At 39.5% G+C, this 20,821-nt stretch overlaps 1 protein-coding gene across 1 annotated transcript; it reads left to right on the top strand.

Annotated features, from left to right (window-relative positions):
• Nucleotides 1-888: 888 nt before the first annotated feature.
• On the top strand, nt 889-18,882 carry LOC106161205 (uncharacterized). The gene is made up of 12 exons (XM_013538086.2): nt 889-1,022; nt 4,536-4,696; nt 4,991-5,142; nt 8,512-8,686; nt 9,010-9,526; nt 9,888-10,186; nt 10,814-10,860; nt 11,252-11,423; nt 11,696-11,839; nt 13,035-13,133; nt 14,135-14,226; nt 14,682-18,882. Exons 1-12 carry the CDS (start codon nt 1,012-1,014, stop codon nt 15,018-15,020), a joined length of 2,208 nt encoding a protein of 735 aa, XP_013393540.2. The 5' UTR covers nt 889-1,011; the 3' UTR covers nt 15,021-18,882.
• The last annotated feature ends 1,939 nt before the right edge of the window (nt 18,883-20,821 follow it).

Raw genomic sequence — 20,821 nt, 5'->3', positions numbered from 1 at the left:
TGTGTCCAATGAGCAACCTGACAGCCCGACCCAGGGGCGGATCTAGAGATATTTTCTGACAGTCTTCCAAACTATCTTTGTTTATCCATCTTCCATTTTTGACCGTCTTCCGACTTAAAAAATGGATACATGTCAATGTAAACTTGAAAATCTGACCGTCTTCCGAAAGACCCAGAAGAATGCCTCAATCCGCCCCTGCGCCCCCCCCCCCCCCCCCCCCCCCCCCCCCCGGCTAACCAACGACGTCAAACGCCACAACAGACAATACGGACGAGCCCAATTTCGGCAAACGATGTTTGGGCGAGCGTCGAGAATCCTCTTCGCTTTCTGTGCACTCTTTTTAAATGCAGATGCGAACCTTTTACCATGAAACATTTTTTGAATCTGGAATAAATATTGCCCAGAAAAGACCTTTTCCCGAAAACAAGGTTGTTCTTTCTACCCCCCCTTCGAGGATATTGTTTACTGGGAGGCATGGCAACCATTTGTAAAGATTTGAGTGGACTGAGCATTCATGTAGCTGTGGAGGATTAACAACCCGCACGTTTCCAAGGATTCTAATTAACAAGTTTGTATTTCCAAGTAAACAATACAAGTAGAATGATAACGCTGAATCGAAAAAAAAAAGCGTAATAAAACTACAGCAATATATTGCAATCTTGTTTCAAACCTTGCTGACAAACGAAGTATTTCTATGAAGACGACACACAAAGCACGCACCAAGCGGCATGATTGTCCAATCAACGCGTCATAACGGACGGTTATATCATCAGCACACTGGTGCTCCAGAAAACAAGCTCTCTAGGCGACCTTTCGACCTTTTCTTGTCCAGGCGCGCGCCGGATTCGACCAATCAACACGTCTAGATACAGAACCAATAAAATCACTGATTTTACCATAAGATTTGCTGGGGCACTTTTGCGCATATAACAGAATAACAGAAATGACTACTGAGGAAGCTGGCAGAAAAACTGCTGTGCATTAATACCGGTGGCTGTGTCCGCGATCAAAATGACACAAAGGTAAGCTCAGATGTTATCAAAATAGTCATATGTACTACGTAATTTTGTGTTATTTTGTGAATAAAACGTTGTCGGACAATTAAACCTGGGTCTCCCAACCAAGTCGCTAACGAATGATTATTTTCACATTGTTCTTAGAAGCCTTGGTTACGAATGAATCGATGAAGGGATACTTGTCTGAACTGAGAAAACAACATTCGTAGCATGTGATTTCTGAATATTGTATGGCATTTGATTTATAAATAAATGATAGTTGTTCACTTTGCCCATCTAAGTCATCCCGAGTAAAAACATTATCGTGGTATTTCATGTTCAGATTTACAACTCCGCTACTGAACAACGCAACTGCGTTTTTTTGTTTCAAAATGTCTAAGAGGTGCAGTAAGATTGCGGTTTATAATATTACCTGTAATATATATAAATCTCCAGGCATGGGAAGCTCGCACATTAACGCGCGGACGCGCGCACACAAACCCGTCTTCTTAGTTTATCACTTTTTGAGGTCCTCTTGAGCACCCATTCTCTAGGCGTCTTAAAACGGCAAATCTTTGAACGAAATAGTCTTTGCAGGAAACTGCCATTGATAGTTGAATAATCACATTGAGCCGGATCCCAAATTTCCTTTCCCGTAACTCCATACACTGTTAGATACAAAACCTGAATAATGGTAAACATTGCCTATCAAGCGCATTTGCTTTTTTTTTATATCTACTTTATTTATTTGGTTTCACATTATATGTCTATTATGTATTATGTAGCGCAGACAGCTGGCAAATGTGGCAATGTAATATTCACAGCTCAGTTAACAGTTATCTTCATCGTCATCATCATCATCACCATCATCATTATTCAATGTGCATTATGACCTGTGGATATTACATTTACGAATGCCGTGCTACATAAACTAATACATCTAAGCACTCTGCGTGAGATTCTCTACATCATATTAGCTTAAATGTTTGCTTGCTTGAATGTCCTTGAACCTACAGAAAATGACGGGTAAGCTGTGTCTCCAATATTGTGGACGTAAGATTCAACGTGAATGGGGCACAATCCACAATGATTGCCACTCCAGAGTTTCTGTAAGTGATAATCCAATCGTGGACACATGATACACATGGCTGTCACCGTGCGCATCTGGAGATAGGGTGTGTTTACAATGTGCATATATACACAAATATTAATAATAAATAAATAAAAAACAGTTCAAATGAAGATTGACATTGCAATAAAGATTATCTGATATGGTATGAAAACTGACACGTGGCGGTATACAGTGAATATTTTAAAGAAGGTTTTAGACAGTGTGTTTTTTCAGATAGTTATTTTTCTCATCTTGATTCGTGGGTTGTTTCCTTTATAAACATTATCATCGTGAGACCTGACAACCAGTGTGATGAAGTTAATTTGTCTGCGATTCATTTTGACATGCTCGTTAGCTGTACGTTAGCATAAAGGCGGGTAACAATGTTTTTCATTGCCTTTCATTTCATTAGTATTTTTCAATGTCAGTGGCGTTGTCACATTATGTTGTTTTCTATAAAGTAGCCCTTCATATGTAATTTTTTTCCGAGAAAGATGTTACCATTTTATTTCAAAAGGACGACTGTTCCCTCTGCGTGATTTCCAATACAATATTAATATCAGTTGGTGTTGTAAGTGCATGGGATCTAAGACCTCAAATTAAGCCCAGATAATCTTCTTCTGCAGTGACCGTGTGTCACTAATACAGATAAAGATGTTTAATGTTTCACAATTGATTACTGCCATTTTGAATAAAATTCCAGTTTCAATTTAAAAAAAACTTCTTTTTACGATTATGAAGATATCCTTTTTTTGTTGTTGTTAATTAGTCTTGTTATACGAAATAAAAGGAAACGAAGAATCTTGATGTTCATCTGCTCTTCTTATTAGCATAGTTTATATTGATCATTATTTTGAAGAACCTTCATTAGTGATGACTGGAAAATATGCGCAGTAAGGAAAGACTTAATGAAGGTTAGCTAAGGGCGGAATTTGCCGTGAGAGTGGGGGGTGTTGTTGCCCGGTGTAAAAAGACGGGAAAACAAAAGTACTAGGAACGAAAGAAGTTTGATGACATGTCTGGGATTATAGTGCCTCGTGAAAAGGAGATCGCAAAAAAGCAATACGAGCCGGAAAAAATCACTTTTCACGTCCTGTGTCGTGTATATTATGTACGGTGAAGTTGTCTTTGCACGTCGTTTCATATGCGCTGAGCGAAGCGACGCAAAATCTTGTGATCGTGTATCCCCCCTCCCCGCACACATACACACCTCGGCAAACCCATAAGTCCCATTGTAGCTCTTCAAATTAGACTATAATCTCAACACTATTGAGGCAGGTAAAACATATACAGATGCCTACGTATTATTCATATATATTTTTGTTCATTGCACATGTATGTATGTATACATGTGACAAAGGCTCTATTCCCATAGATTTTAGATCGATCTATCCCCGCGGGGAGTCTCACTAGATTACTTTCAGATAATCCGACTTAAATGTCCGTCCCGCCTACTACAAGCTGTAAGGGGGTAATTAACTTTCGTGTCCGCCCGGCTGACAGCTATTTAGCGTGAACCCCCAGGGAGTTAGGTCGATCTAAAGTAGGTCGATCTAATCTATGGAAATGGGGTGAAAGACCCTAAAGCCCGTAGGAACGAATTGCTCTGAATTAAAATTTGAGCTCTAGGTAGGTTTTATTAACACAAGTAGGCTTTGTTGAAAAAAGGTCCACCTTTTCAGAAAAAAAAAAAAACAAAAACGCATCCACCTTCTGAACTTGTCTGATTCGTGTCTGGCCCCTTTATATTATAAAAAAGAATATACACCTACAGTGTATAGAGTTATCCAAGGAGATAATGGCTATACTCTTCCTTGATACAATATATTACATATGATTTCATCGAATAAGCACAATAAGGTCGTATTACATCTGCTGTCCCCATGTGAAAAGTGGTTTCTAAGAAACTGGTCTTTCCCCTTGGTATAACGTGGAATCACTTTCCTAGTGAGAATAACAATCGATAAGGTCAACAACGTCAGTGGTTAGAACAAAGAATCACATTTTAATGAAATAACATCATTAAAACACCACTGGCGTATGTATCAGACATCCTCCATAGAAACTACTGTGTTGCCACCAAAACAGTATCGTTAATAAGGATGTGCATTTTTATTACGCGCGTGGAAATAAGACCTCATTAGTTAAACGAGAACGCACCCTTTAACGTACTTGAACGGTGCTTAAAGGTAAGTGATAATTGCGACATTTTCAACGAAAAACGATACCCCTTGACTCATTGTATGAAAGCTTCTCCAAACATTTGGGTAATGTAAGCGCGGCGAAAACAGTCTGGTTACAGGACTGGTTACATGACTGCTGGTTTTGACTGTTGGATTGCTGGCGCCAAAAATATTGTATTTTAGATCGATATATTTTAAACACGTTGCCGCTGTAACTATTTTGTAATTTTTTTTGTATTTTTATAGAGAGGGAAACGGATCCAAAAGCCCAATGAAGGACATTAAGGACGAGAAATGGGTAGAAAATATCATAAATAACAGCGTGACCTCACTAAATAGCCAAGATCTCCTGGAGGCGGCACTAAGGGATCTTTCTGGTTCTGCGGGAAAGAAGAGAGGCAATTTTGGTAGGTTTTATATTTCTGTATTCGCTAACGATTTAAAAAATATCGTTTATTTTGATGGGAACAGTACAGTCACTTCTAATAAAATTACATTGTCCCGTTTGAACAATAAAAGTACTCTTTTACATAATTATATTATTATTTGGGGTTTCAACCAATATAGACATGATAAGAAATGTTACAGACACATTTGTACATCAACACTTTGGCCTTACACATTTTCTCAAAATGTAATCGTTATCGTGTAGCATTGAGTTAAAACACGGCATTCCATATCTATGTGGCATTTTATTACAGGGATATGTACTGGCGAGCCTATTTCCCAGTCTGGGAAGAGAAAACAGCTGGCAAAGATGTTGGCCTTGACCTTCCTTCCCATCATCTGTTTGACTGGTGTTGCCGTCTATTTTCTGCAGGACACAGTGGCGGCATTGGAAGAGGGGCAGAAGGTAATGGCGTGCGTGTGTATTCGGATTATATACATATTATATTCGGATTATATACGTACATGTTGTAAAATCCATTTTTTGTTAATGCGGCTCCGACTAAGTCAGGTTATTAAAGTGACATACGCGTGTATGAGGAGAGTCTAGATTCAATGTAACACAAATTGATCAATAATCTGCTACACACAAATAAAGTCCACAAAGGAATAAAGGATAAAAAAGTAATCACTAAGGTAGAAACAAAAGCTTTAGAACTGCACGTTCCTCTAATACCTGGCCATAAATCTGAACTATTTATTCGTCTCTTCAGTTTCCTTAAGTCAACCAAATACTAAATGAAGTAATTATGTATGGTGCATTACTGCTGCGCGAGCAATACCATTTGTTCAATTAAGCTGGCGAAAACGACTGAGGGTTTTATAAATTTCGGTATTTCGGTTGACATGCGACTTATATAAAAGAAACGTGACACTATATTGGTGTAACCCTTACTTTAGTCTATCACTCTCCTTTAACTTAAATGTTATTCCTACGTGCATGTCCACGGTACTGGGTAACAACAATGAGACATGGACATCAAAATTTCAGCATGGCGCTTATCTTGTGAACACGCTTTCCGCTTAGAATATGCATCGTGTTTTGTTTTATATTCATAAATTTTGGAAAATGTAGGATTAAACACATACAAAAATTATCAGGGAGGATTACACTTAAAATATGGCGGAATCGGCTGAATGGGCGGTTAAACAGCTATGACAGCGGCGGTTAAACAGCGTCTCGCGTACGTTTCACGTCAAAAAGTGGGGACCGGGTATAGCTTATTTAATTAGTCTCATTTGATATTCATATGGTTGGGTCATTACGTGATCAATCGAAGTTTCCACTATGTACGCTAGGCCCCTGGGCCGAATCTGAATGGGGAAACGAAACTACACGTGGGCCGAATCTGAATGGGGAAACGAAACTACACGCTATAGCTGTGTTTTCGCTGTCGTGCGTTTCTGAAGGAATCAAAACAGGATTGGGTCATAAAATCAGTGATGACAGAATTTCCTTACACCTTGTTGTTTTATGAAAAGCAGAGCGTATTTCAGGTATTTAATTCCCGAAATTGAATAATTTGTGTACTTGGGAGTGCATGGGAGATCATACTTTGTACTGAAGTTAAAAACGGAAACGATGGTAACGTACAATGACCCGTTTTCTTCACCCATCAAACTTTGCGACGAAGAACAATTTTTGTATTTCCCTAACGCTTAAATGATCCCTGAGATGACAAAAAAAAAAAAAAAAAAAAAAAAAACAATAATATTCTGAAAGCTTTCTTTTCCATAATGTACAACTGCAAAACAGACTGGTATGTCTGTGTCCCAGATTTAAGCACTGCTCGAGTGTCATTTTCGGCTAAGAATAAAAAAGTTTAAGATACACAGCAATGTTTGGAAATGCGAAATTGTTTGATGTAATAAGTCATATCCATCCTCTTTCACTTGAAAGCACCCTCATTGTAATCCAACACGTAAGAATATTTTGACAGACTTTCAAAAATGATAAACCAATTGTTGTTACCCAGTAACGTGGACGTGCACATCTGTACTTATATATTCATATACGTCTGAATATGGAAAACACGACGCGTACTGCAAGAGACAATGTCTGTATACCTTTTGTTTACATTATCTAAAACGACACTTGTCTATGAACAGTTCAATCATCTTATATAAGACACCATGAAAAAACCCATCCTTTTGTAAACCTTCCATTAACTATGAGGTCAGTAATATATCACAGAGAGAAATCCCCATAAAAAAGCTCTACGTACTATTTTGCAAAGAAACTTATGGATTTCACCCCAAAGACTCAACTCAAATATGGCTGTGCTTTGGAACGTACTCACATATGAACGAACCGAAATTTGTAACAACAAAGATGCTTACCTGAAAGAAATTTCTGACTTCTCTCGAACAGGCTAAGAACTTGTGCTATATCTTAAATATTGCGAGACAGCTCCGAAAACGTCTTTTTCAGCGACAGCACCAGAAAAAACGTCTTTTTTCCTTATGTAATCCGAAATAAATAAGAAAGAAATAAGGTACAAGTAAGACTATAAGAGGTTTAAAACGACATGCTCACCAATGGAAAAGGATTTATTGCTGCCTCTTCGTACGTGATAATGAGAATCATATTGCTATGCTAACAATTAAGGATACGCAAACAGAGTGTGATTAATATAACGGAAAATGTTTGCCAAACTCGCAGTGATTGGTGCGTATTTGTTAGCAGCAATTTTTATATGTAATATTATCATATGTTTTATTCTGTTGTATTGTATATTCAGTACTACATGTATTGGATTCAATAATAATATTTATAAAATCGCGAATGTTTTTCAGTCTACTTGTGCTGTGTACTAAACCTTTGGCTTCGTTCACTTCTGCAATCAATTTGTACAGGTTCCAAAACGGACACTGACTGGGAAAAGAAAATTATCATGAGTTAAAATACTGCCACAGTCATCTCGTTGAAAAGAACACGGATTAACTTTGCCCATGACGGTATCTTTCAGTGCTCCTGATTTGCACCTTTTTCCCAAATGTCACAAACAGACACTTTCTATTGTATTTCCTGAAATGTGTAATCATTGGGTTTCCTCTGCTTGTGGCAAACGAAAAGAGACATTTTGATCGAGGATTGAAAATTACATTTCCATCCCCCCCTTGTGGGTTGCGTGCGCACTGTTTGGAAAAAAGGATCTGACATATGCCATAGAATTTGTGAGCGTGTTTGGGAAAGTAACAAAACTACTTGAACTAATTCACCTGCCTGTGTCTTTGAAATTTTACTTTACATACTCATTGGTGTACCACAATAGTTCGTTTTGTGTCATAGGCACGTTCAAATTGGAATGTCTTATATATAGTTCTTCCTAATTAATACATACTGTAAAACACTAATCTGCTTACGGTTTTCCCATTTTTATCGCTAGTAAGATCACACTTGTCAGAGTTCAGGCACGAACGTACATGTAACATTTCAAAAAGGACGGGGGGGGGGTCTTTTTCTGAAAAACGGATACCAATAACCATGAAGCCACGTGTACCTGGGTCCAAATTTACCCAGAGCGGACCTTTTCCCGGCCAAATCCCCGTACTCTTCCAACCCAGCTCCGGGCCTGGCCGGTGTAACTTGACAGAGAGTCCCCCACGATATTCATTTGTACAGGTGAGCCTCACCCTAGATTTTGACCCACTTAGTAGTCAGGCTAACCCTAACCCTTGTAACTTAATGGAGGGCGGACTGTCTGTTACACGGACCCTCTGTTTTGTTACACCGGCAGTGATAAAGCATATCACTGTTTGCGTTCTTTTCAAGGTACGGACCTACGTAGAGTTCAGCACGCAGCTGGGGATGTTCCTGCATTACCTCCAGAGAGAGAGAGATCAAAGCGTCCTCTATATGAGCGACATCGGCCCCTCTACCAAGTCGTACCTGGCAGCCAGATATCCCGAGACAGATAAATCATTAGAGGATCTCACAGGATGGCCAGGTAAGGTTCCCTTTGATAAACTCCAACGTTCAATTGTGTGGTTTGGTACACGTATTTTTCCCCAGGCTTGGAGTATTGTCTTTATTAGTCCATAAATGTGGGCAATGTGCATGTATCTTGTTTATTGGGAAAGAGGTGTAGATTTTTGTATAATGCATTTATTTCGACTAGGTAAGTTTCGGATAAATATTTATATTGACCCAGACTTCATTTTACTGATCATTTTCTAATACATTCATGAAAAAATATATCCATCCGAAAAGCTTCTGTTAAGAGTCATACAAACACCCTTAATTCATCGCAGATTTTTCTTTTTTTTCCAGTCAACGCAAAGATCATCCTCAGAAACCCAGAATTTCGCAGTAAAAACGTATTCCGCAGCTATTTAAACGACCACCGAAACCGTCTAGATCTCCTGAACAACACTATATTGGAAGAGCTTCTCTTTTATACCAGCATTATTGATGTCATCGGCAACTGGCTAACAGATTCCATCACGGAGAGCAAATACGGCACAGTGTGGCGATCCCTTGTCGCCTACCAGAAAATCATCTTCGTCAAGGAAAACGTCGGCCTTGAGCGCGCTCTTGGTCAGGTCTTTTTCGTGCGCGGACATTTTGAAAGCAACGAGTACTACAGTTTATACAACAGGGCCCTGCACACCGCGAGAAATGAATTCCGGATGGCTCAGAATTTCTCCCCTATGGTCATCCCGCTTACGGAGCTCGATATCGAGGTCAAAGGGAACAAACTGTCCATGGTTTTGTCAAACTACAGAGAGGAGATCCAATGGAGAAACAACTCGGAGCCGAAGGGGGACCTTAAAAGGAGCGCACACTGGTACGTAAATGTACATGTATGTACCATCTTTGCTCGTTGTCGTTTCTGTTAAATGAGAATTGGCCTTCGTATCTTAGGCCAAAATTGTAATCTTCTGTAGTTTGAGCCAAGATAATTCAGTGGCTGTTCACTTTAATCAACTGTTTTCTTAAAAAAGAGGTGGTATGGTTAATGTTTATACCAACAATTTGTTAATGTTGACTTCACATATCACCGGTCCCCTAAAATGCGAAGTCGGCACGGGCCTCGTCACTTTTATCTTTTTCACATTTTGTGGCATATTGACTTATGCATATTAAAAGGCTCCTATGGCCATGATGCCTTTAAATCTTTTAATTAATAATCCAATATTTGACCCAAGGTACGACCAGATGACCATCTTCGTCAACAAGCTTTTGGACGTCCAGCTGGAGATCAAAGACACCATCAGCTCCATGATTGAGTCCGACCTTAACGCTCGGTACATATCAGTGGCCGTGAGCAGCATTTTCATTCTCCTGGTGTTTGCCTTCTGCCCGCTGGTCATTCGGTCCGTGGTCAAACTGACCACCAACATCCAGTGCTACGCCATCACCCTGGCGGACAAGACGAAGGAGTTGAACAGGGAGAAGCATCGGACTGATTCCCTGTTGTATCAGATGCTGCCACAGCCGGTCGCCGGTATGTGTAACGATTGGTTTTAATAATAATAATAATAATAATAATAATAATAATAATAATAATAATAGGCATGCTTCTCATTAGTTCTTGCAGAACTGCATTGTTTTGTTACATACATGTAAATATGTGACACAAATTGGGTCATATGGCCCATCCCCATTCTGCGTAGATCGATCCAACTGTCCGGGGACTCTCGCTGAATGCAATCAGCAGATTAACACGCCTCCTCCTGGTGTTGAGTATACGTAGAATGTAGAAAAAACCTGATGATTACACAAGTACGTTGGAAAGAAGTGTAGGCGTGCTAAACCACTGAACTGCTTGCATAAGGTTCATGTAATGCACTGTTGTATAAGTTGTTTTTTTGTAGTGCGCCTTTACCACAGCCAGTGGATGGCACAGTGTACTTCCTGGCATGGATAGGTGTACTGCTTGTTACATTAAATGAAGTAACTGGATAGGGATTATGGTTTTAGTATGTGAGTAGGAAGGATTAGATGCAAGATCCCAAAAGCAGTTTTTTTTTTTTTTTTTTTTTTTTTTTGGACAAAGATCATAAGATTGAACAAACAAGGTGTTCATTAGTGTCAAACGTGCATATCAAACTTCTCACGATTCTCATTCTAGATCAATTAAAGTCTAAAACGGATGTTAGCGCAGAATACTTCAAGGAGGTAAGAAATATAAATCTGTTAGCATCTTTTATTTCTCGGAATGCCTTATCCAATTACCGGTGGAGTTTACATTTGCGTCAGAACAGGCATTCGTTCATGAGTTTGTTTTCTCTGTTTCTCTTAATGCGTGCAACGCTTGTTGGTTCCAAAAATAAAATTTACTTCGAAATGTGCATTGAAAATTGTCTCACCACAACATCAAGTACATGTATCTAAATTGCAACAATCATTCCAATATTATTTTTCAGATCATCGTATACATTTGAATACACAATGCCCAAGAATGCTATGAAGTAGCACTATATCCGTTATAACTATATTTGTCTTATGAAAAACTTAAAAAACCATCACACATACTGTCAATGCGTCTTTCTTTTTTCCCCATTCCTAGGTAACCGTATTTTTCTCCGATATCGTCGGCTTTACCCGAATATCGATGCAGTGCACCCCCATGGAGATTGTCACGATTCTGAACACCATCTATCGTCTGTTTGACGAACATATCGGCCTATTTGACGTGTACAAGGTGGAAACAATTGGAGAGTCGTACATGGTGGCATCAGGTGGGGTTAACTTAATCTATCACATGATTGTTCCATTTGCAAGTTACAGTTTTATTGGTTATGAACAGAGAATATGTAGCCTAAATCAGAATGAAGACGGCGTACCAATAAATAAATAAATAAATACCAATGTAAAAAAAAAAAATCATTCCTGCATTATTTAACATACTCTCTCTCTCTCTCTCTCTCTCTCTCTCTCTCCTTGTTGCTTGAACAGTAACACACATGTTATGCTGGCATCTTCACACAATTGCATTTCGCATATTTTCTAGGTTTGCCAACACGTAACGGCAACAAGCACGCCAGCGAGATCGCTAACATGTCCCTGGACCTTCTGAACACCTGTAATGATATCGAGTTCTCCAACCTGGCCACCTTCGAGGGCAAGATACGGCTGCGGATTGGGGTCCACACAGGTAGGGACAGTCTGTAGGCTTACTCTCGTAGTCTTATGCGAGATCCGTTGCTAGGTGACGGGGTTGTAGAAGGTGTTCTGGGCCCCGTAACTCGAAAACCATCGCGCATTGCGACCAGGCGCAAGCGTCTCGATTCCATAACTCGCCCATACTCGCCCCATATAATACACTGGAGCCTCTATGTGAAATCGCTATTCGCAATACGCGATGCTTTCGGGTTACGGGACCCAGAACTTCATTTTGATAAACGTAGAAGCCGTAAGTGATGGTGCCCTGTTAATGACGGTTTTCCACGGTACATGTAACTTCTTGGATATATATATTTTCGATAGGCCTACATTGCATTGTGTTTTCGATAAATACATTTAATGTGATACATACAGGTACAGTTAGTTAATTCATGCAAGTTTTCCGATTCTGGCTATTGCTCATTTTTGTTTGCGGGATTACACTGTATTTTTGGTGGCGCACTCTAAAAACCTTGCTTGCTTTCTGATCCATTTGTTTGTGAAATAGGCAGTTACCTTGTCGCTCGATTTAAAGGTGTGGATCATTTGTGCACTGTTGCCACGGGAAACCATCACACTTTCCAAAAAGGTCCTAATTATTCTCAATTGTGAGACATTCACTGCTATAACAGACGTGACAGGTCAATCACAGGGGATCGCGTTCAAAGGGTAATAGGTCCTTTGGGAACAACTGAATGATTATTTCTCATTTTTAAACATTACCCAGTAGGGTAAAAGGGTAAGAGGGGAAAAAACAATAAGAGCGATCAAAAGGCCATAGAGTGAGGCACCCCATAAATTAGCCCCCCCCACCCCCCCGTAACGAAACTGAGTCTCCGTGTAACAGAGAGCCCGCCTTCCATTTAGTTATACATTGTAATGGTTAAAGTTAGCTAGGGCGAGGCTTACCCGTACAAATGGATGGGAAGCGGACTCTCTGTCACGTTACACCCGTACATAATAGAGCGTGCATGCAGAGAAATAAACTACGCGTCTTTCGCTGAATCTACAGGCATCATTATACTGCTCACTTAGGCCTTTACTGGTCAACCAGATTCGTACGTTGTCCACACCACAGATATAATTACCGGGTTCTTGTTAACAGTTCTTCATTTCCGCTATCGAATGGAGACGATAATCGAGCTTTTACCAATAATGTCGACAACAGCGTCTGTGTTGTATTGCAGGGCCCTTGGTTGCTGGTGTTGTTGGCTCTAAGCTGCCGCGCTACTGTTTGTTCGGAGACACCGTCAACACAGCATCCCGAATGGAAACCTACAGTCTCCGTAAGTATACATGTAAACTGGAATATTTGTTTTTGCTCACCGATTTTTTTTTCTGCTCAGCATATGGCTGGCAAAAACGAAGACAAATTTAACTTGACAATTTTCTTATTGACAGCATCAACAAAGCAAATTAACCCGGGGTGATACGAATCTCTTTTATATTATTGGAACAATTTTCAGTTCCTTTGTGCAATGAAACATGTACATGTAATGCTACTCCATTCACACATTGTTTCTGATTTATTTTATAACATTCCATGATATTAGAGAGGCAATAATTAATATTCCATTCTTTGGGATGAAAACGGAAATCAATTTCCTAAAATTGACGAAAACAAGACGGTGATCTATTTCCTTTGAGCAGTTCTTATTCATATCATTTCACCAGACCGGAGGAAAATAATTCAGTTTTCGGATATTGGAGATACACACTGTATTCACAAAATGATGCAAACAAAACGCGCTTGCAGGGTTGATTATTCTTATATGTCGCTCGGGTGACAGTGTATTATCTCACACTTCCCGGCAATTAATATCAACCCTGTTCTAAACGTTTTGTTCTGCAGGTCATAATGGGCTTATATTCTCTTTGGTTATAATAATTCTTCAATAACAAAGTCATATTTATGGTAAAAAGATTGGAAAATTTCCAACAGAGACATGTGATTGGGGTTACAGTTTCAAATCCAAACACACATTTTAATGAGGCTTAATTTTGTGAATGTATTTTACTTTATAAGTACCTTAGGGCGTCACATTGCAACACACGTAGTATCATAATGGTTATGGAAATAGATTTATTAGATCTGAAAACAGTGTTATATTGATGAACATTTATGAATTTAAGCTCCTTACTTTTTTGGACTCATTAAGCTGTGAGCCAATCTAGATTAAATTCAGAGGAAAAAAAAATGTCAACAGATTCACCTCCCCTCCCCCCCACCCCCGCAAAAAAAAGTATGGAGGTTTTTTTAACAAAAGGCTTGTTTTTAATATTCCAGCCCATCGAATTCACATCAGCCACACCACCTATCGTCTGCTGGACAAAACTGGATGTTATATCATGCAGAGGAGAGGAGATATAGAAGTCAAGGTAAAATTACTTGTTCTGGGCAGTGATTCGTTTTCTCGAAACGTGAAGATCGTATAGCGATTATTTTCAACAAAAAAGAGTGTTTTTAGATATACGGTTGAGATTGTGGATGAGTGAACTGGTGAGATATTATCTGAAGCATGGGAAGAATGCGTGTAACTGCAACTCTTTGCTTATTGTGGATCCATAACAATTCTACTTTCACATATTTTGATAAGCGAAAGAAATTATAAAGCTTATGAGATGCATGTACATTGGAAGATTTTTTCTAATTTCGAATCATTTTGAAGTGGTTCTATTCCATAGTGATTTTTACAAGCCAAACTGGAGATTACCAAATTAGATCTGGGATTTAAACGCAGTTATATTGCTGGATCAGACTCCATCGTCTTGAATTATGCATGTTTGAATCTAAAAGATACCGCGGTAATCAATATCAGTTCTTCATTTTACAGGGGAAGGGGCACATGACTACTTACTGGCTTATAGGGAATGTCAGCTCGCCTAGCCATAACACTGACGATGTTTCAAAGTCAAACTCCGCGTTGGACAAAACCCGCCGCCCCGTCGCCGAGCAGACCCAGACTGTGCTGCCCAAGAACCCGGTTTACGGCATCACCAGGCCTGAGCTCCACAACGAGACCAAGCCTCTGGAACCGCATCTACAGACCCTCTCCGTGGCCTCGGGTGCGCCGACACAGAACCCTCCAAGCTATGCCGATATCGAGGCTATATTTGAGGAGGAGAGGGGCAGCCCCACCATTGTTCAGCTGACGGAGGGTGTGCATTATTAATGTCACGTGCAAGAGAGTCACCAATGTACTGTACACTGTAGGGCCCGTTCCCCATTAATTTGTACAGGAAAGCCCCGTGCAGTATGTAGACGCACTTACGTCACGCTTAACCTAACCTGTATGGATCTAATGGAGGGCGGACTCTCCGCTACATAGATTCTCAGTTTTGTCACACTACATGCACAAAGGTTATCAAAATATTGTTATCATCACGCATTGTAGATCTATCGTTCATCGTATTGCACGGACTCAAAAAGTTCTGTTCACAAGAAGACGTGTAAGTGTAAACATTAAACAGTGTGCCTGAATATACTCTGGAATATGACCAGTCTCATTGTTCATGAACAAGCGTAACTTAGACGTTTGTAACTACAAATAACTGGTGTGACAGGAATGGTAGTCCTAAGAATGGAAGTCCGGGGTACCTTATGATTACTACAGGTTAGGGTTAGTCGTAGCATTGAGTTCGTATATGGGACGAATGTCACCTGTAGAAAGTAAAGGGGAATGGACTACCATTCCTGTCACACGGCCAATATCCATAGCAGACTCCTACACAACACAAGCCTGTGGCCAACAATATCAGAATTTTTACTGATCTTTTTTTTCTAGATCTCTTACTGTAGTTCGCCCGATTAGAGAAAGAAGAGGGTGGGCGTGGGGGCGTGAGAGAGAGAGAGAGAGAGAGAGAGAGAGTATGAACCTACTACTAGTAGATCAATCTTTCATTCAGAGCAGGCCTTTCCGACCAAAAGGGTGCAACCCTCGAACCCCAAAACCCTCTGCCACTTAATTGACCTGTAGCGGTATAGTTTAGGCAGTAGTGTATGCTGGGGTGCAGCGTATTTCAACTCTCTGCAATCATACTCCTTTGCCTCTAGCAAGGCCACGCAGGGAGATTTTTTCAATTAGATATTAATGGATAGTTTCTCTGGTTTATGGTGTGCACACTACTGAACGGTTTAGCGAGAATTTTTGCACCGTCCTGACGTCATCAACCCATTGGGCTCTTGTACAGAGAACGCAGACATGTTAATTAATGGGATTGTTGTTTCTTAAAGTGCTAAAAAGGCTCTGAGTTATGTCAGCAAAAATCGATGAAAAAAATTAAATATAATTGAAAGTACTGGTAAACATCTGACTGGATAAAATGTGAAATATTTTGTGATGACTTTTTTATACCATGGTACATTTGCACCAAATATTTCGTTTTAGAAATGTGACGATTTCATGTAGTGTAACCTTTGTTCGGACGTACATGTAGTAATCCCAATATGTAGAATCGTGTTGATATATATTTCAGCAACGAACGTCTACTTTAGTTATCGCTAGATGATTTGTTGAAGGGAATTTGATAAAATCAGAATCTTAAATCTCTCTTTGTATACACTAGTACAGAGGGGTGACAACAGTATTGCACCATTTTGCTCGTAGGTGAACAACGGGTGGATTTGCAAGGTTTTCCAATTGGTATCTTATTGAAATGTGGTTATGTGAAGTTAGTGTCTTCACTACACGTTTACAGACCAGTGATTTGTCCTCACAAAACGCATGCTTTTTGTCAGCAGTAACCTTATGTAGGACACCCAAGTGATTTAATATGGCCACCACCCTGCTGAAGGTTTAGTTAACGTTTTGGAAGTATTGGCCCACACTCAATAGATACTTTGGATTAGAGCATTTGCGGTAAAGGTAGATCCTTTGCCATTTGATTTCCAATCTTATTCCACAGGTTTTCAATGGATATGATGCCCACTCTGATGTCATGCAGGCAAAGCCGCTGTCTTACAGCCCTGGTCCTGTGGGATGTATACTAGCTTTATCATCTTGGAAAACAAACGGACGATTTCTGTACCCGATGGTAAAAACTGATGGTCGAGAATTTCAACGTAAAGTTCATGGTTCAGGTTTCAATGCGTGAACATTAGTGCACAAATTCCGTAGAGGTGAATGCGACCACAAACCATTATTGAAGTGGATTGTCTAGTGAGGCATATTCTCTTGTATATGAGACATAGATGATGTGTTTTATACACTCATTTTTCCACCCACGTTGTTAGACTAATCAGAAAATACCAAGCGGCACCAGTTCTGACCTACTGTCCATGCAATGGTTCTTGCAGCCCATGTCACTCTTCTTCGTCTGTTTCCAAGGTGATAATTGCTTTTTACCCTGGGAACCCTGGTGTGAATTCCTGAAACACGGGGCTTTCCTTGAACTAATCTCAAGCTGCAAATGTGCTGCAAGGTTCAAATCCCCTAAGCCTTGACACCATAAAAGGGCACCTGTCGTCTCTGGCAATAGTCTTCTTGGACAGCAACTTCGTGGTATTTAATTGGCATAACCAGTGTCCTCCATCCTTCTGCAAGCCCCGTATTCGGTCTCACCAGACACCATATCTGGCGGCTCTCAGGGGGACATTTATACCCTCCTCCCTCAAAGATACAATTTCTTTCCCTACTTCACTTCTGAGCTTCCTTACCTGGAGGCAGCTAGATGGACAAAACGCCTTCGATGGCACCCTACATAGTGCACACAGATGAGGAGTCATCACTGGTTACGCGAGGAATGAAACGCGAGTCACTTTTTTAGTGTATTTACGAACGGATCCCCCATGGCGCATACGCTGTAGCGCACAATTCAGACAGACGATGTAATACTTTTGTCGACCTGTACATGTGTTCAGCGTTCGTTGTCAAACAATTAAGCGGCTTTACCTCAAAGTGGTTGTGTTGTAACGTCAGAAACGTGAGCACAGCTCAATGGGCGTATTATGTAAGAGTTGCACTGTGATATGTTTTTATATGGTTCGACAGCACAAACTTAGTGACAGTGAAAGATGATTATAAATGCCCTTTTATTTTTATGATTGAGATAACACATCGTAACAAAAATGATAGGTGAATTACACCATACATGCTAGAATGTATACATTGTTAAGAACTGTCCATGGTATATACACTCTTTGAACTTACTATTCTTTTTGTTTTGAACGAACGTGTCAAAAGCAATAGTTATTCCTCTCAAGTGGTAAAATTACTAGCACAGATCTTAGTTAAATTTAAGGATGATTTAAAAGAAATTAATACAAGTAATATACATATAGGTAAGCGTTATTTAGCCTAAAGCGAAATTAAGAAAAAAAGAAAAATATCTTAAACTCACGGGGATTGCTAGCGGTTTTGTCATTTCTGACTTAGAAGTAATTTTTTTTGTATTCTGTTGTTGGTCGTTGTTTTTATAATATGCGGCAAGAAACTGTACAGAATGTTGTTTGCAAAAACATCCTAAATATCTAGCTCTTACAGTAACCTGCATATTAGAATACAGTGTAGAAAAGGAGAATTGCCGGGGTTGTTGTAGAAGATAGCATGGTACAGTTTTCGGCTTTACTGTACATGACATGCACTGTATGACATTTGGAATTTTTGGCCGTCCCTCTCCTTCTTAGCAAAGGAAATATAGGAAAAACACCCAGAGAGCGAGGACCTCCGCCAAGAAGCGACATTTAATCGATTCTAAGTTTGCCCATTTCCACTCTATCCCGAGATATATCAAAACCCTCACCTTTTGAGTTGGGCTGTTAACTAACACACCAGTGAAGGTAAAAACAACCTCCTTGGTGGAGGTGATAATGAAGCTGTACGTAAACACGGACAGTTCCCCCACACATGTAGTGATATTCTGCCTCGATTCCTGCCCACACAATAGGTGATATGTTTTAATTTCTTCTTGCCATACCATGTCCGTTTAATGCGTTCAAATTTCACTTTTCACTTCTCGGTGTTAATTGCGTTGGACTGAACACAGATCGATATTAAAAAAATGTTTTAGTACTTCACAATAAAGGTTGGAAACCGCTGACTTGTCTGTATTTTTTTTTTTCTTCACAAGCGGATGCCAGTCGGGGTTGGGGTGGCTCGGTAATAATAGTCCAATTGTTTTATAAAAATTTCGCGGAAAGCATCTCATTTATTTATTTATTTATTTATTTATTTATTTATTTATTTATTTTTGTCATTTCTTTTTCACATAAAACTTATTCCGTGAAACACACATTAAAAAGCAATTCAACTTTAAAAAAAATATCAAAAATAAAAAATAATGATAACAACATTGTGCAGATAATTAAATCGCCCCACTCTATAAAAGACTTCATTACATGCTGGAAGTGCAGTCACAGCTACCGCATTGTGGCTGGCGTCACATCTGGTTGGGAACACAGCTTTAATATCTACCGCATTTGACAATGGCATTATGCCTTTTTTCTTCTCGTTTTTTTTTTTTAATTTTTTCAAATATTATCTGTTTTGGTTTTCTAAACCTGAACGAGTTTATATTTGACTCTCAACTCACTTTGGTTTGTTTCTCCTCAACGACCAGTGACCAAGATAAATGCCTTGAACAAAAGTACACATAATGCACAACGGAAAATCTCTCATGTGGCAAACACTGGAATTAAACATCTGACATCAAATTTTTCTCTTGTTAACCTCACCGTAGTATCAACACAAAAGTACAATTTCAATTGCTTCAATGTATAGTCAGGTGTACTTAGGTTTTAAATAAGACCAGTCAGTGGCGCCCTCTTTCAGTGGCACTAAGGTCACGATGACCTGCCAGTCATTCCCCTAGATACGCCATTGGTTGAACGCCCTGTCCACGCCTGCGACACCCAATAAACACGCTGTCATCATTCATCTCACTATGTTTACATATTATTTCTTATCAGACTCAAGTGTTGATTTCGTTTGTCTTGCAATACGGTAACTACTCACAAATGTCAAACACCTCAAATATTTCAATTTTCATTATTTTTCGGGGGGGGGGGGGGGACTGAAATGTACGGACCTTTTTTTACGTGATCATGCTTTCGTTTGAGATATTTCTAATAAACCGTTAAAAACATTTACTGACAGATACTAACACCCCAACCCCCATTTCGAGAATTGTGCATCTACAGTTTTGTTTGAACTCTGTGAGTTATCACCGTACCTCAAGATGCCAGGTAAACACGTTAATGTTGAGGTGTAGTTGACTTGAAGGGGTAGGACTGTCAACATACGTTTAAGATACAAAAGCCATTTTGGTCATTTATCTTACTCATTACATTTCACTTTATCAAATATCCAATTTTGTTTATTTGATTTACGGAGTCTGAGTTAAGACACAGCATACCCTGTACACGTTTACTGGGTCCTGGGTCTATGTTTATGTAGGGTAATACTCGGAACAGACACACTCTATCTGAAGAGGTGGTCATACACGAGAAAAGGATGATTTGCTTCAGAATAAGTTGAACATTATTTGTTTTTTCTTATCTAAAGATTACAGCTGTGATCTAAAGAGTATACAGCTGTGATGATCCATATCTAAAGATATAAATATATGTCGCAGTCCTCCCCTCTACCAGGGCCACAGATTGATTTTTCACTAGATATTCACTGATTTGTTCCTGACTTATTCATGGCACATTTCTCCACTGTGACTGTTTGATGGGTAATGAAGCCGTGTGTTTTAAAATTCAGTATGTGTGTTTGTGCGTGCGTGCATGAGTGTGTGTGTGTGTGTGTGCGTACGCTTGTCTTTGACCTGTTTATACATGTACCTATTCAATGTCGCGATAACCTCCCACAAACAGAAGGTAGTTAATCATTAGCCGCTAAAGTGTTTACCTCGTATTCTTAGATAAACTATAGATCATTGCGAAATACTAGAATATAAAAATCGCTAAAGTTTACGTACATACAAAGAAGAAATGTCGTGTCGGATACGGATAGATGTGAAAACCATTATCCAA

This window comes from Lingula anatina, chromosome 9 (assembly GCF_051362555.1).
Source record: "Lingula anatina isolate TDL-2025a chromosome 9, LinAna3.0, whole genome shotgun sequence".
NCBI classification, from domain to species: domain Eukaryota; kingdom Metazoa; phylum Brachiopoda; class Lingulata; order Lingulida; family Lingulidae; genus Lingula; species Lingula anatina.
This window is presented reverse-complemented; position numbering and strand designations above follow the sequence as displayed.

Excerpts from the sequence above, each read along its gene's own strand:
- LOC106161205 (XM_013538086.2), top strand. Across the intron at positions 8,687-9,009 it reads GGATCTCACAGGATGGCCAG|TCAACGCAAAGATCATCCTC; the intron begins GTAAGGTTCCCT and ends TTTTTTTTCCAG. Across the intron at positions 11,840-13,034 it reads GCGGATTGGGGTCCACACAG|GGCCCTTGGTTGCTGGTGTT; the intron begins GTAGGGACAGTC and ends GTTGTATTGCAG.